The sequence below is a fragment of the Prunus persica genome, chromosome G1, assembly GCF_000346465.2.
Source record: "Prunus persica cultivar Lovell chromosome G1, Prunus_persica_NCBIv2, whole genome shotgun sequence".
NCBI classification, from domain to species: Eukaryota; Viridiplantae; Streptophyta; class Magnoliopsida; order Rosales; family Rosaceae; genus Prunus; species Prunus persica.
This window is the reverse complement of record NC_034009.1, coordinates 3,470,492-3,489,493: the sequence shown is the minus strand read 5'-3', so window position 1 is coordinate 3,489,493 and position 19,002 is coordinate 3,470,492. Positions and strand designations below refer to the sequence as shown.

Sequence of the window (19,002 nt, the reverse complement as noted above, 5' to 3'; positions counted from 1 at the left end):
TGTGCCGGAGGAGGCTTCCAGGAAAGAGAACCCTTCTAGGAGGTTTTCATGGGGTCAAGCACTCGATGAAAAATAAAAATAAAAAATAAAGAAAAACACAAAATTGACACCGAATAAAATATGAAACCACTTCAATTTGATTTAATTTAGAAACTACCAAGTACAAAAGACAAAGGAGGGTAATTAATTAATTTCATAGTTTAGTTTAGATATCTAAATCGATTAATTATGTAAATTTATCTGCAACTTCTGAGTGAGAAGATTCCATGGAGAAAAGGTATATACAAGAAATTTCTTGAATATGGGGTGAGAGTTTGTTATTTCGATTCAATTTTGGACTGAATAGCTTCCTTATTAGTTGATGATTTGTTAGAATCTCTCGTATCGTATCGTATCGTGTGTTTGGAATTCTTCCCCTTATTTTATTTATTTAAAAAAGTAAGGACAAAATGGTTTAGTCACATAGCTCATTCAGACAAGGAAAATATATACTAAAAACCAAAAACAATATCCACAAACAATCTTCCCATTTAACTTTCTAAAAACCAAAAATAGAAAGAAAAAAGTAAATAATAATAAAAGACTCCATCGGCGTGATATATAGTTGGCCCCACTCTCCATTCACAAGTTTGACTGCTTGACTCAAGTTTGTATTTGCTGGATCAGTCTTCATCACATAATGGTACACTGACTGGAAGTAACAAAGATATTTCCCACTGCGAGCAGAATCTCTATCGCTTTTAACGCTTTCCTCCCGGCACTTGTCTGAAAACATAATATTAAATATTCTCTTGAGAGATTATCCCAAAATACAATGAATTTTTCACAGGAATCTCGACGATATAAAGGAAAATTTATTGAAAATTAACAGAAACACATTGAGACGAACAAATAACATGACCTCCCGATCAATCTCGTAAATTCAATTTGTTACATGTATATTTTTCCTTTTAATAACTATGTACAGGTGATCATGTTTCATTTTGGTTAAATATGTAAGTCTGCTAATGAAATATGACTTAGTTCAGAGGACTAACATGCCATTTACTCTCAGAACACCCACAACACAACCCCCAAAAAAAAAAAACGTGCAATTTACTTTATACACAATCACAAAAGTTTTAGGCATATGTAATATATTAGCAATAACAATAATAAAATGAGAATTAATTATCAATGCTAGGACAGGGGGTCCTATTGGACTAGGTTGTGAGTCCCACATTACTTCACATAATAGAGTCCACACAATCCTCATCCATATGAATGACTGAGAGTCGTTAACAACTAAATAATCACAATTAATTAGAGAATAATTGTGATCCTAATGGGGATGGCAAAAGGTTTGCATATGCTTGAGCTTATAGTTTTAGTGATTAAAGAGCATTTAGTCTCCAACATATCTGAGATCCTAAGTTTGAATTTCCATAGATAAAATTCCTCGTTGGGACAGATCAACCTATCAGTTGGGGAGAAAGAGGAACTTACATCATTACGCCTTGGATTCACGGGAACCAGTGCATTGGATGTAGTAGTGGAACTGCTTGTCCTTGGTGTGAGTGTACCAGAAGAAGTAGAGTCGTTTGTTGACTCTGCTGTAGTAGCAGTAGTAGTAGAAGAAGAAAAAGATAATGATGATGAAGAAGAGGAAGAAGAACGTGAAGAATTCATTGTCTCTGCTGGTGTACTGCCAGTGCCAGACTCTGGTGCCTTTGCCTGCATTATATATATGGTGGAAAATTAATTAATGAGCTGAATATATAGGAATACGTACACCGGAAAATTTTATGCAATCACACCATCTGAAAACGCGTATTTTCTCCATGTTCCATAAAATAAAATAGAATGTGTATGTTTAGAGTTTAGACTGTGAAATTTCATATGAGATTAAGATTCATAATCTCACAACATAATTCTGATACGAAAACATTAAAATTAGCTTACATATATATAATCAGTAACAAAAGTAGGCCATAGGTAGCTCATTCCGGCACTTATTATATGTATGAACTTAATTTAAGGAGCATACCTTACTAGTTATGCTTGATGCTTCTCCATGCTGGTTCAAATTATCTCCCACTGCCCTCTTGGTTTTTAGCACTAGGAAGTCATCAAGGAAGTTTTTGTGGCGATGGACATACTTGCCGTCAAGGTAACAAACGGCGCAAAGATCGAAGGTTTTTGGGGAATGATAAAAGCATTGGACGCAAGTGAAATACCCTCCCTTTATGAAGTTTTTGCAGTGGCCACTGCAGAATGGCCTTCCAGTGGAAACAATGTAGAAGAGAGCCAGCAAGTCTATGAACTCTAACTCTTCCCTGCCTTCCTGCTTTAGCTCATCGAAGAAACTTGGGGTACAGAGATGCTTCGAATCTTCATGCATGCCCATGTATGCCAAGAACTCTTGCAGGCTCACTTTTTCGTTCCCATCCCTGTCGATTTCCGACAAGAACTCTTGCACCCACATCTTCACGTGCTCCGGTACATCCTTGTAATATGCAAATGCAATTTGACGCAACTCCTCCATTTCTCTGGTGATGATCTATTCTATATAAACAAAACTTTTTTCTGTGTGTTCTTCTTGAATTTTATTGGAAAATTGAAACTATGGAAGTTAATTACTAGAGGCCTGTTTATATACACATATTTACTTGATGAGGTAGGAACCTCTCAGGAAAGCTCTCTCTCTCTCTGTGTGACCTTCTTAAGGAAGGCTTATGATCAATTTCCACTATTCCTGCTCAACAGGTGGAGCCCTTTTTGGCAATAGGGCGGCAACTTACCCTTGGCTTGTAGGAGACGAAGACTTAAATGTGTAGGACATCTCCAAGGTCCCATCATTCTAATTTCTAAGGACAAAATGATGTGGTTTTCGCACTTCACCTTTCTCTACCTGCGCACTGTTGTTATTTTTGTATATCAATCAATCTGAAAGGGGATGAACACACAGTAAATAATAGATGAGGAAGTAGATGCCAAAGAACACTCGAGGATTATGGGTAGACCTGTCAATGGATCGGATTTTGATCCAAATCTGGTGTAATTAATAAAAGATGGATTGGACTTCTCAATATAATAATCCGATTACAATTCGAATCCGATAATTCGATTATATATGAATCCGGATATGCATTATAGTTGATCCAATCCAACTTAGTATGAAGTATAATTTAGTTTTTTTATACTTTATATTAATATTTTATATTTGTAAATGAGTAATTTTAGTTTTTTATGCACTAAGAATACACTTAAAACTAATTATTATGATAAAATATCAAAAAATTGATATAAAAAGTAAATAAATACAATAAAAGAATGAGGCTAATAATGAAAAATTAATTTTTTTTGTACATCACAAAATAAATCCGATCTGAATTCGATGTGTAACTGATATGAATTGATAGTGCAATCTGATAGTCTAAATACGATATGAATCCAACAAACCGATTATAAATGGATTTGGATTTGGATTGAGGTATATTCGATCTGAATCTTACCCGTTTATAAGTCTAATTATGGGGCTCAGATTACTCACACTACCAACTTTTTGCGTAGATAAATAGGAAATATTTTTGCTCACCACTTTAACCCAATGTGTAAGCTCACCACTCTTCTTAATACTCAAGGACGGACCCACAGTGGGGTCAATGGGGTCAAACGACCCCATGGAGTCCATGGAAGCAAGCTACAAGGTAGCTTTGAAATGGGGTATGACCCCATGAGAGAGGGGATCTGCAGACAAGAGGAAGAAGAAGATGAACAGGGGGCTGTGTTCTGTTTCAAAGGAGCTGGCCAAAACGGCGTCGTTTTGGCCCAGCTTCTATTTTTTTTTTTAAAACAGACTGGCCAAAACGGCGTCGTTTTGGACTAAAACGCGCTGGCCAAAACGGCGTCGTTTTGGACCAGACGCGCGAATTTTTTTTTAAAACTCGCTGGCCAAAACGGCGTCGTTTTGGACCAGCGAAATTTTTTTTTAAAAGACCTGGCCAAAACGACGTCGTTTTGGCCCAGGTGTTATAAAAAAAAAACACAGATCAGTTTCTCTTCTTCTTCCTCCCGAATTTTCTTCCCAAAACACCTATTTTCTAAACCCTCATACCTAAATCCCCAATCTCCACCCCCCACAACCTTTTACACTATGACCCCACGACACAAAATTCCTGGGTCCGTCCCTGTTAATACTTAACACGTGTCTATAGACATAACTATGATTAATATTTTACTTTAATTTATGTAACTATAGTTATACTTATGAGCACGTATCAAATATTGAGAATAATAGTACCTTAAATTAAAATAGTGAACAAAAATATTCCCAAAATGAATAATAATTTGAACAAAAAGCCAGGCTACAAGTTGCAGTCCCAAAAAGAAACATGCCCCCACTGTAGTGGACTGATAGGTTAGAAAGGCAACGAAGGAAAAATACAATCCAACAACCACATCGCAGGGTCAAGATCCACTGCTTTTTATTATTCGGCCTTTTGAGACTTGTTGTCTTCTTCTGTCTATCATCTAAGGGTTAGGAATTTTTCTTAAGGGTTAGGAATTTTTCTTTTCCTTTTTTGGTATATGATCGCATGGTTATGATTGAAGCTTGGTTAGTACACGTATCTGCTTGAATGAATGCCTGGATTCTTCCGAGTTTAAAGCGAGCCTTCTTCACGAAGGCTTACTTGTTTGGACTAAGTCAAACCATAGGATATTAACAAAGAAGTATTATAATGACTCTTCGCAACCAGAATTTTTCCAACATATGGGAGGCCTTCACTTCATTCTTGGCATTATTTTGAATATCCCTTTTTCTTCCCTTCTCTTTTTGACTCATCAGTTGGTGCCCTTTATGTCTCTCCACTTCCATTGGCCCTTCCCACTTCCCTAGGATCTTGAGCATGCAAATCCACCGTCCATTTCTTTTTGGTTTTTTCTACTTATCCTCTTCTACGTGTAAGAGTTTATATTCTATTGGAACACTTTCTAATCATTTGAGGTTTCCTAGTCTTGTGTTGATTAGTTTAGAACATCCACGCCCATACGGATAAACTATTCATACTAAGGGATTATATCCATTAATAAATTATGAAGAGTTTAACCATGGATAATCTCTTAACAAGTTGTGCCAAACTTTAATGCTCAAGTGGATACAATATCTAATTAGATTGGCTTAAGGAGAGCTCAAGAGTTCCTTGACAAGCAAGACTCTTGAGTGAAGTCTATAAAGGAGGTTCCTGTGCTACCGGCCAAAAACACACTCACATAAGTATTCTCACTCTATTTAGGCCTCGTTTGGTTTATGGGAAAGGAGGTTTGGGAATGAGAATTCAATTGCTTTCTCATATTTGGTAAGTCTAGGAATGGGAAACGGTTGCTTGGCACATGGGAAAGTAGGAGGGAAAGTGAAGCCCTCTTCTTAATTTGGGTTTTGTTTTCCCTATGAACAATTTATAATTACAACATATCATTAAATGCATTCTTTTTTTATTTAATTTACTATGGGTATAATTGAAAAATTATACAAACTTTGTTTTCCATCCCTACTCAAAACAAACATGGGAAAGGAAACAAAGTGAAATCTCCCGATTACTTTCCCGACATTACCAAACGTGGGAAAGGAATCTTTCATTCTCATTCTTTGGGAAATGACATGGAAAATGGTTTCCCCTCAAATCCATTCTGTGAACCAAACGGGGCCTTAGAGATAGAGAGATGGAGCGATATAATAGAGAAGACTTCCTTCTTGCGCAAGCAAGAGTTTTATTCTTACACAAGTCATGTCATATCAAGGTTGGTATTGACTGCATCATATAGCCTATTAGGTCCCGTTTGGTTTGCAGAAAAGATTTGATAGGTAATAATTTCCCAATGATGGGAAATGGAAGATTTATTTCCCATGTTTGGTAATGTTGGGCAAGTAACTAGGAAATATCATTTTATTTCGTTTCCCATGTTTAGTTTGAGTAGGAATGTAAAACAAAGTTTGTTTAATTTTTCAATTATATCATATGAAATCAAATTTAAAAACATGCATTTAATGCTATATTGTAATTCTAAATTGTTAATGAGAACAAAATGGTCAAATGTGTATTGGCTCATTTTCCCAAAGTTTCTCATGAGAAGGGAAAATGAAACCCAGGGGGGGTTACATTTTTTCCCCCTGTTTTCTCATGTATTAGGCAACCATTTCCCATATCTGGACTTACCAAACATGGAAAAACAATTGATTTATCACCCCAGCCTCATTTCATATCAACCAAACGCAGTGCTTATATATTTTGTTTCTACTCAAGGCTCTTATTAAGGCTGTGGTTTTCTTCCTATAAATAGGAAGGAACTATTCAGAATCAAAGGACACAAAAAGAAAGAAAAAAACCAACAATCAAAATCCAAAGTCACACAACGCCTTTATCTTTTCTTTTATGTAGGATTCCACATAAATATATCAACTAAGTATTTATTTATTTATTTATTTTTTCTTGGAGCACCATCTTGACAATCATAACTCTGGGAGAGCCTCCTAGCTTAATCGCCGAACTTCTTTGGTTGATTAACAAGGAGAAAGCCTCATGTCGTGAGGAAGAGGAACCTACAGCCAAGATTTGTTCTTTCCTAGCGGCAATCGTTTTGATCAGAATTCATAATAAATATATATATATCGTTCTTGTTATTCATGTGAGTCGAACCTAAAACCTCCTCAAACGACAATGAGACAAATACCACTAGACCAGAAGCTAATTGATCTTATTAATATTATTAGTACTACAAAAGCCTAATAAAAAATGAATAATTGATAACTTGTGAAAGCTATAGCCTTGGTGGCTCGTGTTATGTATTTAATGTTCATTTATGTCTCTTATAAATAAAAAGTACTCCAAATGGAACATGGTCATATTGCTCTATGTTCATTATATTTAAGAGATCAAAGTTTGGCTCCTTAAAACTAAAGAGGATCTCCTCTTCAAAATTTAGATTTTGAAACTTGTTCCAAAACAAAGAAAGTTAAAAGAATTTCAAAAAATAAAATAAAAAGTTCAGTGAAATTGACAAAGTTTCAAAATCCCATTTGAGGAGAGGAGCTCCTCCTCAAGGATGGTCAAATGCAAGATTTTCAGTTGAAGAAATCTTCAATGTCAGTTATAATATTCCTTTTACAAATCTTCAATATCGGTTATGTGACAATTATGAACTCTTTTACGTTTTTTTGTCAAATTAATTCATATTGAGCCATTCCAATTTCAACTGTTGTTCTTTTTTCTTACTTATCTTTCCACATTATTATTCCCATCAAATTGTTACTAGGTTTTATCAACCACATCGGTTACCATAATCTTATTGTACTATAGCAACTATAAAAGCATGTTCCATCCAGTGTCATAAAATTAGTTTCTTCACAAGCCATAGCTGGCATGGCTCGGTTCAATTATGGAAGTGTAGCTCTGCTCACCATGTTCATTTTCTTCTTCACGTGGGCAGGGCTTGGTCGGAAGACAAGACATGTTAGAGTCACAAATGCATTGGAGGGAGGTTCGACCCTCACCGTTAACTGCCGATCCGAGGATGATGACATTGGTATCCAAGTGCTCCAACCTCAAGACTCATTTGAATTCCATTTTAAACCGACATTTATCGGAATAACACGATTCTACTGCGGTTTTCAGTTGCCGGATGCATCGATTCACTGGTTCGACGTGTATAATCACTGGAGAGATGGTAGAGATTGCAGTGAGTGTTATTGGGTTATACGTGATGGTGGCCCTTGCATGTTTAACTGGGACAACCAACAATATGACATTTGCTATAAGTGGTCGTAAAGGAAGTCCATTATTCAGTTAGTTTTTTGTTTGGTTTGGTTGTTATGTGAATTGTGAATGAAAATGAACTCGATCCGCATGAATTAATTTATATTTTGAAGAGATAATAAGAGTCTAATTCATTTCTATTGATTTAACTTTTATCAAAACAAAATATGTTAAGAACCATTCAGAAGCTCCTTTACAGAACTGGAAAGTTATTGATTTAGCTGCTGTATCCCCACAAATTACAAACCTTGTGCATCTGTGCCTATAATCTGGGTGTCAGGGCTTAATACTTGGATAAGAGTATGGGCTTCTGAATGGATGACTGCAAAGTTATTGATTTAGCTTCTGAATTGAGTGTAAGAGATTATCACTGAACTGGAAAGTGTTTTTACAAACTAGATAATAAACAGCATGTACAAGTTTTTATATAGGTCAATAACAACAATTACATACACCAGGTTAGTGCCAATTGCCAATTCTTAGCTATTTTACCCAAACAGATAGACACTCACTCTGTTTTTCAGAGAGCAAAAATTTAGAAGTTCTGAAGTTTCTGTGGACAAACTAGAAACACTATTAGTCTTATTGCTGATTTTGCTGTCTCTGTTGGCCAAAATTGGGATGATTCTGTGGTGTGCCCTGAAGTGCTACCATATTAGGCTGAAGATTCTGAGCATTTGGTGGAATGTTTCCGAATGCACCTTGCGAACCGTGCTGCTGTTGCTGCTGCTGCTGCTGCTGCTGCTGCTGTATAGGCATCATACCACTAGTATTTGCTGCTCCCATGTTAAACACTGCAAGCAAAGACCCAACTACTAAATCAAACCAGGAACAAGAAGAACCTGATTGCAATACTCATATATGAGGTTAATATTAGACCAAGAACGGGCGTATGTCGTACTCTGATCACTCAACATTTGGGAAGCATGGCTTCTCTGGGGATTGTTACCAGACAATTCAAACTGTGGAGCAAAAAGAGCAAAAGGGATTAAGTCATCACATTATCAGTCACATGATATCAAAACAATTCATATCATCAAAATACAGCATCCACCTTAGATAAGTTAGCCTTTGAGAATATAGAACTCCACAAGCAAAAAGGAAAAGGCACAAACTAATAAAATGAAGAAACTAATATAGGAAATGTACCTGCATTCGAGGCAGAAGTGATTGTGAGGGCATAGTGGCCGAAATGTTTGGTATCTGGAACAGGAAAAGAAATGAAGATGTAATGGCATAAATATCATCAAGAAGTGAAAAAAATGCAGCACTTTGAATTAAATGAAATAGAAGGGCATAAAGGTGGAGTTATGCAAAACTTACACAATATAAAAATACATGCATATCACAAACAATACAAGTTGATGTTCTGAATCATGCAATGAATAGAATCTTCCCACTCTTTGCAAATAATAAATTGATAATGAATAGACACAAAATCTAACCATTTGACTCGGTGTCGTCTGAGCAGCATTAAATAGTGCACTATTTGCAGCGCCAGAAAACTGGCCAAGATGACGATTCATTTGATTTCCTGGATTAAGTTGGTTTTGACCAATGCCATGTTGAACGTGTCCAGAAGGCAACTGCCTACCCTGAAATTGCTGGTGCCCCAGAGGCTGAGAAAATTGCATTTGATGTTGTCCGTGTAACTAGAGAAAGAATAATAATTACTAGTTAAGTAACCCCAAAAATGGGTCTATTTTGCATTGTTAATGCAAAAGCTCATATAGTTTTGCCAATAACATGAGAGAGGGAGAGAAAGAAAGAGTAACGCCTAAAATACTAGAGTTTTGCACAATTCTCTAATATGAAGATGAACTCCTCAAGGCTACAAACCACCCAACATAGCACAAGGGAAAAGCACACATTCATTCCCCATGACACTACAGTCATCCATTCAGAAGCCCAAACTCTTATCCAAGTATTAAGAACCAACACCCAGATTATAGGCGCAGATGCACAAGGCTTGTAATTTGTGGGGATATGCGGATGCAAATACTTCCACCGTATTAAACAAAAGGGCAACGCAAGTAAATAGGTTTTTCATTAATATCTTAAAGTACATATCTAATTCCTGAAAGTGTGAAAGATTCAATGAAAGCAGCGTCTAGAACCTTAGAAAAACATAAGAGAACTACTAAGAGATGATAATCAGAAAAAGAGACAAGAAAAAAGAAAAAAGGCAAAAAAGGAGTTAGCAACAAAGTTACCGACTGAAACTTCTGCGCGCCCTGCAAATCATGCAGCTGTTGCAGTTGGTTCTGCATAATGAATGAGAGAGTCAAAAGTTACATTCTCTAGATGACTGGCCATGGACTTAATCTAGAAAATAAATATTTGGAAACTCGCATTGAGTCTTTAATGAAATGGATGATGTGGCAACAATTCCTAAGCCATAAAATAGCATATAGATTGTTGGCATAAAACCTTACTTGCCCTAGTCCTTGCATTGCAGATTGCCTAAATTGTTGCTGAGCAAGGAGTTGCTGCTGCTGATGTTGAGGTAATTGCATCAATTTTTGCTGCTGTTGCTGCTGTTGTTGTTGCTTCTGTTGTTGGCTTTGTTGTTGAGGGGATGGTGTATTCATCATGTTTGTGCTCGACCTTGGTGAGTTGGCATACGGCAGTGGAGATGTCGTTGTGTTATCAAAGTTTGAAACACTGGTACCACCAGGAGATGCAGCCGGTCTTCCCATTAGTTGTGATCCAGAAACCTGCTTTTGACGTTGTTGAGTAAGAGGGCCAGAAGATGCATAGTACATCTATATCATTTAAACATTCATCAAAGTAAGGAAACTTGAAAAACAACTTTATGTTGTTGGCTAAGGTTGAACAAGGTTATGTGAGACCCTAACCAAACCCTATTCTCTTTCAAACAAAAAGTTCAAATCCAAATTACAGGCCAAAAAATCAGTCCACTAAATGGGTTTGAGGTGGATCCAACTCAACATTTTTACAAAATAAACTTATGAATAATAAAAGTAGAAGTTTAGATGAAGGAACTGATAAGGGGTAATGGTAAGGATGCCAAGAACATAGCCTTGCCAACATGATTACCAGACAATAGCGCAAGACAACTGGAAGAGATCCCTCACTACTTACCAAACAATAGCTCAAGACAACTGGAAGGGATCCCTCATTACTCAAACACTCATTTTGGTTAGGCCCAGAACCAAAAACCAAAGTGAATACAATAAAGCTACAGAAATAAGAAATTTTAAAACTGTATAATTGACCTCACAAATGCAGAGAATGAAGCAAAGAGTTTCAACAAGATGGAAAACGAAACGGTCCTTTTGTGGAGAGAGTATCTAAGCTGTGTAAACTTTGAGGATGTAGGTCTTGCAACTTCAGGTGATGTGATCAAAGTAGATGGGAATAAATGCAACAACAACAACAACAAAAGCGGCCAAAATGAGTGATGGCAGAGAAAATGCGAGGAAAGATTCAGAGATCCGTGTGCTTATATTCTGAAAAATGTGATTATGTATAGGGAGAGATGATGATGAAAACAGTACTTTCAATGGACAACAAAACGAAATAACTTTATCATCATAACTGGATTAGCAATTCCCCTCAATTAAGAATTCAAACTCACAAAGTGGCCCTTTAAGAAGTCTATCATCTAACCTGCATCAAAGGGCTCTGAGCAGTCAAGTTACTTGATGATACAGGGGTATTCTTTAAGTACATACCTGAAAAAACTTTAGTTAAAGTCACCTGAAAAGCAATGGGGTACAACCTAGTACATCAACTCAAGGTTAAATCATGGTTGAACAACAAGTAACTGATTATTACCAGAAGTTTCGGCAAAAGGCTGAGCTCCATCACCTACAGTGAGCACATCTACCAGATGCATTGGAAGTGCAGTTGTATTCTGTCTTTGGTCTACAGGTAACCTCAATCCTGCATGCATGCATTTACAAACCCATATGAAACCATTCACATATATCCATACTCGGTTTGAATGACAAGTACTAGATCATAAACAAATAGAGACGCTACATTTGAAAGTTAAAGCAATAACCCGATTGCAATACTAAGAAAAAAGAACCTAAAGCTGAGCAAGGACCTAAAAAGTAGAGTTTATGAATGAAGAGATCACCAAAATCAATCAAGCAAGTCGTTAACAAAAACTGCAACATTGAGAAGCAGAAAGTGTTTCAGAAAGGCAATGAATAGTTGTTACCCTCGCCAAAATTAACAGCAGCACGGAGAAGATTTTCTTGCTCTTGAATTTTGGCAGCCTGAGCCTTGTCCAGAGTAGGAACAATAGGTATGCCTTGACGAGTTCCAAAGCAGTAAGCTTTACGAGTATCAGCCAATACTTTCTCAGCACTTTCACAAGCTGCTCCAATCATATCAATCCTTGCCTGCATACAATAATCTGAAGCTTCTGAAATTGAATAGACATACAAAATTGGAACAAAACCCAGATGCTAAAATGAACCCTAAATCACCTTCAGCTTCTCAATTTGCGAACCTATGGGGAGGCTCTGCAAACCATGAAGCAATTGCTCTCTCTTGGCATTGTCTTCAACCTCCATCTCAGGCAATAGCTTCGAGGACAGCATCACGGGTAACACTGTAGAGTTTTCAGCGTTCACATTCTTGGGATGAACCACGAAGGCCTTGGAGACCTTCTTGATTTCATCGACGATATTGAAGAGCTCGAGATTGACCATGGAGTATTGGCTCAAAATGTCTTGCCATTTGGGAGTTGTGTTGGCGTAAGCGTAGGCGTTGAGGTCGTCGAGAATGCGAGAGATAGCTTTGAAGAGACTGATGGCTCGGGTCTTGACGGACTCTAGGTTCAGCTGTTGCTGCACGGCGTCGTTTAGCCTCTCTACCGCCATGGGTTGCGGTGGTTGTTGCTGTTGGGGCTGAGGAGGTTGGTTCTGTACCACGCCTTCCATGGCTGCCATTGTTGCTTGAGAATCATGAGCGAGTGAGAGAGATTGAAAGACGCTATTTGCTTTGCTCCATGAAGCATTTTTCATTTCGGTGGGCAATTGGGCCATTCAGGCCCAATGTAACATACAAAGTTTGCATTCCTAGAATGCCACCCACATCCTTAAAAATAGTGGGTGGAGTTCTAGGAATGAAACACAATGTAAAACACAATAATGGGTGGGCCTATTTATATCATCGGGATGTTATTTCGAACCAATTACTTATTATTGGGTTTTAACTTTCCGACATAATAATGAGTGACAGGCTTAGAATACCGCTACGATAGCATCCCTGTTCATGCAAGTTCTTCTCATAATTAAGGATTAATTAGATTGACACCCCTCTCATATTTTGTGTTTTTGTAAAAATTTCTCCAAAAATAAATTTAACAATAAAAATTAAATTGTGCATACATCCCTTGAAATTTATTCATATTTTCACATACCTCCCTCAAACTTTACCAATATTCCACATCATTTTTAATAGTTTTATAATTATAAAAATTTGAAAATTTTCACCTAATTTTCCCCTCCCCCGATTCCATTTTGCAAAACCACCCTTTTGCCATCAAACTGTTCACCCGTTTTCGTGTTTAACTCCTGATGTGGAAGGGCGAAGTTCCCCACTGGCTTGAAGACCACTTGCTGGTCGACAAGTCAGCTTTCTTTGGTGTGTGAGCGTGCCACTGCTAGCAATGTAGATTCTAGCAGACTTATTTTTAGATTGGATAACTTGCGCCTCAAGTTACTGACCCCTAAAACAAACGATTGTGAATTTGGGTGAGGAATATCTCCCAAGTAAGTTCTTTTCTTGCCTCAGACTGGTGAGGACTTTCACAATTTATCTCAGTATCAAATGGTTGTTCTGGCCAGAATAGATAATAATAAAGTACTGTTTTCAGGCAGAACTCCCTTTTACAAAATTAAGCAGGGAGGAACCGACTCTAGAAAGGCAAAAAGATGGCTGAAACCCCATTTCTACCTGGGTGGAAACTTCTGATCCGGGCTGGACTGGGCATGCCTATGCTGGACTGTACTGTCAACAACTTTAGCTGCTTGGCTTTAGCTGTAAATCGATACCAAAGTTCAATTTTGGCAGAGCTTCAATCTACTTCAAGCCTTGGAAGACTTTTGAGCGGGCAGAACTGCGATTTCTTCAGTTTGAAGGGACAGAAGTGGCTATTCTCGAGTATTTAGCAAGCTGGAACTATGCTATAAAATTTGTTGAGGTTTTCATATTTGTGAAAACTCAAACTGTGTTTGTCTTGGCTTTTGCTGAACCAAACTTGTAACGAGAGGGATCTCGCTTTCAGAGGACTTATTTTCTAAGTCTGAATTTTGGAATTCTGATCTAGAGATGTTTTCTCGTTTGTTTTTTTTGTTTGATGAGTTTTGTGTGTCCTTTGTTCCTTTGCCTACTTTCGTTTTTATAAGAGACCCTCCTAGGGAGGTGATTTTTAATCCTAAATAATGGGCGGCAAAAAGATCTCTTATAATATAAAGTAAGAAGGATTTCTTATCAATCAAAGCAGATAGGTTCTGAGCAGTCACCTCCTAAAGCAGTCCCTTCCCTGGTTTCCTGGGTGGCAGTTTTCTAATTCAACCACCGCCATCATCTGTGTGGGCTTTCTATGGCGGTTTGGCTCTTTTTCTTTTGTATTTTCTGAATGGTTCCCTGTTTCCCGTTCTAATTTAGAAAGCGTGATCCGTGAATTCCTTGGGGGGTGGTGCATCGATTTGGAGCAAAATCTTGAACATAGATGGGTTTTTGATCTTCAATTGGCAGTATTTCAGAGACGTCCCTTTCATATTTTTTTTTAAATTTTAGTCGATATTGCTGACTTTTCCAAAGCTGAGGCAATCACGTGGGTGTGTCTTCGAAGGTTTCCACATCTGGACTTCCTTTGGGCTGAGGCTTTTATTTCCGACGTTTTTGGTGCGAAGCCCAAACTGTTTGGATTTTATTTTTCTCAAACCTCTGGGCTGGGCAGGCAATTTTATAATGGGCCTGCCCTCTGGTTTTGGGCGTGCCGAATTTGGGTCCAAACACAAACACATGTATTCAGAGGTGCAATATAATACTAGTTTAGTGTTATGTTCCATTAAAATCATGCCAAACAAAAGGGTATTTACATGTTGCATATTTTATGGTTCGGAGTAGAGATAGAGCTACAGTGGGGTCAGTAGGGTCAGTGGGGTCAAACAACCATATGAAAGCCATGGAAATAGGTTTGGAGGTCCACCTGAACCGATTGTGTGACCCCATAGGAAACCCTCCAAACCCTAACACCCCTCCTCCTCCTCCTCTAAAAAAAAAAACCCTTAACCCCCATCTCCTTTCCTCCATTACATGCTTGCCGGCCGTCGTGTCCACCACCTGTTGTGTGTGTGCCTTCCCTTAAATTGAAATTGAATTTATGACTTGATTATATTGTTTTACACTATAACCCCAAGAGACAAGATTCCTAGATCCGTCACAAATTCGGAGCATGTAACAATTTAATCTCTATCTTCAAATGATAAGCGTGAGAGATACTCTATTAAGACAAGATATTAGTTAAGTAACAAATTAATCTTCTGCTAAGACTGAAAAACATATTTGGATTATCAAACTCTTAGCAAAAGAGATAAGCAAAAATGTTATTTAAAGAAGATAATAAATCTTAACAGACATTCAAATCAATATATAAGGCTTTTTATCACAAAACGTCATTGACGTTTACGAAACTATCAGATTGCATCCTTGAAGTTTTTTTGTATCACTCATGGTCCCTAACGTTAATATGGGTGCTCTTAAATAGTCCATCTGTCAAAAAAACTGTTAAATTCAGGGATATAATCGTCAAATCAATCTAAAATTATAAAATATATATATAAGTCTAGAAACCTGTAACCATAATCAGGATCGGGGAAATACAAAAAATCAGGAATTTTGGAACATTCGTCGTAATTGGCCAGAGCCCAAGGCATATATAAGTATGAAGTTGATCGGAAAATTTGACTTTTAGTGACGAAAAATTGAAGAACACCGTCGCAGAAAATGTTTAGCCACGAAAAATCAGATGAACATATGTCGCTAAAAACTTTTGGTGATGAAAAATCTTTAAATTTCTTGGCAAAACAGCAGTTGTCACCCCCAAAAAGAATCAAGGAAGCTATGGTAATTAAGAGATCCACCTTCCTTATATTAATTACCTTCTTAACTCCTCCATATTCTTTACTAAGTATTGATGTTTTTGTTTTTGTATTATATATGTAGGCTGTTGCTAGGCATTTTCTGCAGTGGCAGCAGTGGAAGGGATTATCCAAATCAAAATTGGGAAACTGATCTCACTGTCCGAGCAACAACTTCTGGACTGTACCAGAGGCAATGGCAACCAAGGCTGTAATGGTGGTTTCCTAATTTTTTGTATTTCCCCCATCCTGGTTATGGTTACAGGTTTTTAGATTTATATATATATATATATATATTATAATTTTGAATTGATTTGACGATTATATTCTTGGATTTAATAATTTTTTTGACATATGGACTATTTAAGATCACCCATATTAACGTTAAGGACCATGAGTGATACAAAAAAACTTTAAGGATACAATCTGATAGTTTCACAAACATCAAGGACATTTTGTGATAAAAAAAAACCTATATAAAAAGTAAAATTTATTACATATAGGACCATGAAAAGAGTTTTGCTAGCTTCACCCGAAAACAAAAAATTCATACGCAAAAACAACCTAGCTAGCAGCAAAACCACCATAATGTCAATAAGGTTGTTTTCATTGAAAGATGAAAACTGCTCTGCTGTCAGTCACATAATGCTGCACTAACCATTCTCTCATCAACAGCTTGTCCGAGGGAAACACCAACATTTAGTCCGATGAAAATTGCTCTGCTGTTAATCACATAATGCTGCGTAGGCATGTGTGCAAAGTGTGACAGAAATTAGAAAGAAAATTGCAAGCAGGGCACTTCTTCTTGGAAGAGAGTTTGTACGTACTCGGTTAAAGTGAGAGTTGCCATTATTATATTATCTTTTTCGGTTATATATTATTATACTTTCTTTAATGCTTAATATAGAAATAATAACGATTAATTAATGAACAAATTGTGTCATAGAATTATAAGAAAAATTGCTTACAAACCACACTATAGTAGGAAGGAGCTAGCTGCCATTGACAAAGACTCTATAAACAGCTTCGTTATTGAATTACTAGCCTCTCAGCACGTGCTTCCGCATCTGCGAGAGACTTTTTCTACAAAAATTTAAATTTATCTGATTTTTCTTTTAATTTTAATTTTTTTAAATATAAAAAAGTGTGAATTTGCTATATTATCCTCATCTAATTAATAATTTCAATTCTTAATATTTGGATTAACCAATGGCATTTTCTGATATTTTGAATGTTTTACCATTGGAGATGCTCTCACTATTAAATTTATTTCAGTTGTTGTTTGCTTAATATTTGAATTTCTCTTTTAACCTAATTCTACTATCGAAACCCTTATAAATTCCATGGTAGTCTTTACCGTGCAAATTTTGATTGTGATGAATAAATTTAATTAAGTTTCTCATCTTATTTTCTTAATTATCTGAATTTTATTAATTTACTCTCATCTGGATATAGTAAATGACTACCTTATAAGTCATAAGAGCCTTTGCTTTTTATATCTAAATTCTAGATCAGCAAATAGCCTAATTTTATATCTACATACAGTATCTACTCTTAAGTGTAGTATTAACCACATTCTGTGTGGCTACCAGAATGAGTCTACATTAATTCTTTGAGAATTTCAAAATCGAAACCACAACTCATTGTTGATCCAGAACAAAATCCTCCAACGATACCTTGAGTTGAAGCCAAAATTGTGGCAACATGGTATTACTGCTGAGTGATTATGAAGGCAAAAAAGATTTGCATTTGTAAAAAAGAAATAAGATAACTTACATCAGAATCTTGATCATGGGACGAGCTTGGCTGCATGCGTATCAACAAATAGCGTCAGTGCAACACAAGATAATTATTTGATGGAAAAAAAAAAAGAATTTATATTCTCAAAACTATATTGTACTGTGAGATCATATATGTACACACATATTATATATAACTTAACTTATTAAGAGGGATCGTTTTGATTATTATACTTTGTTTAAGGGAGAATTTGGCCCTCAAATGCCACGTCCGAAAATAAAAAGAAATTATAAAATTACGTTAATATAGTCACATACGTCTTGTACACGTGTTATAAGTAATTTTTTCCATTTATAGAATCACATTTTTCATATGAATAATTAGTGTTAATTACCTGATTTTGTGTCATGGTGGATAGAGCAGCCTTGTTGCTCAGTAAGAGCATCTCCAGCGCTCACCCAAAACCGGGGAAAAGGCTCCCCTAGCAAGCTCAAAAGCGCTCCAGCGCGAGAGAAGAAGCTCGGGCAACTGCTGGGTCCCACCACCCCGGGCAGGCCCAAAGGCAAGTTCTGCCTGGGCTTCAGCTTGAGTTTTGTGACGTCAGTGTATGGTAAATTAAATTTTTTTTACCGTTGGCGCGTGAATTACATGCGCCAACGGTAAAAAAAAAATTTGATTTCCACGCGATGACGTCAGCCCTGACAGAATCCAACGGGCATGTGCCACATGAATTTTAAATTATTTAAAAATATATGTTGTATTTTAAATACACATGACACTATATTATTGGAGATGAAAAAATAATTTTTAAAAATAATTCAAAATTCATAAAATTTAAAAAAGAAAACCAAAATTTTAAATGAAAAAAATTAAGAAATTTCGCATGAATTATTTGTGATAGGTGGGTGAATCTCATGAATATTTTGTGAGATATATACATGTCACGTCAACAAATTAACGGAGTTTTTTACAAAACCTAATGGCAGAGACCTTTTGTGATCACATATACTAACTTTAAGGATCACGAATGACAAAAAAAAAAATATTAAGGACGTAATCTAATAATTTCATAAACCTTAAGAATGTTTTGTGATATTAAGCCTCTCCAAAATAGAACGAACAAAAGTGATAATCCGGATGGATAGACAGAGTGAATTTTTTTACAACGCAAAACTTAATTTTACCCCTTGAATAAGATTAAAAAGAACAAACAAAACCAATTAAAATAAAATAGATAAATAAAAGAAAGAAAAATCCGGGAATGTAGCCTGCTTTTTCCACATATTCACTTTTAACAGGTTAAAATTTTGTAGCTAATTTTAAAAAAAGCACACACGCCT

General features: G+C 36.5%; 2 protein-coding genes across 2 annotated transcripts; both read right to left on the bottom strand.

Moving 5' to 3' along the window:
* On the bottom strand, window positions 400-2,759 carry LOC18790519 (bypass of stop codon protein 1). Its single transcript, XM_020562246.1, has 3 exons — window positions 2,027-2,759; window positions 1,486-1,713; window positions 400-765 (listed from the first exon to the last, which is right to left on the bottom strand). The coding sequence occupies exons 1-3, from the start codon at window positions 2,522-2,524 to the stop codon at window positions 673-675; spliced, it is 819 nt and encodes a 272-aa protein (XP_020417835.1). The 5' UTR covers window positions 2,525-2,759; the 3' UTR covers window positions 400-672.
* On the bottom strand, window positions 8,144-12,835 carry LOC18794055 (mediator of RNA polymerase II transcription subunit 8). The gene is made up of 10 exons (XM_007221970.2): window positions 12,257-12,835; window positions 11,986-12,169; window positions 11,595-11,702; window positions 11,427-11,491; window positions 10,229-10,510; window positions 10,007-10,057; window positions 9,239-9,445; window positions 8,943-8,996; window positions 8,695-8,755; window positions 8,144-8,587 (listed from the first exon to the last, which is right to left on the bottom strand). The coding sequence occupies exons 1-10, from the start codon at window positions 12,815-12,817 to the stop codon at window positions 8,376-8,378; spliced, it is 1,785 nt and encodes a 594-aa protein (XP_007222032.1). The 5' UTR covers window positions 12,818-12,835; the 3' UTR covers window positions 8,144-8,375.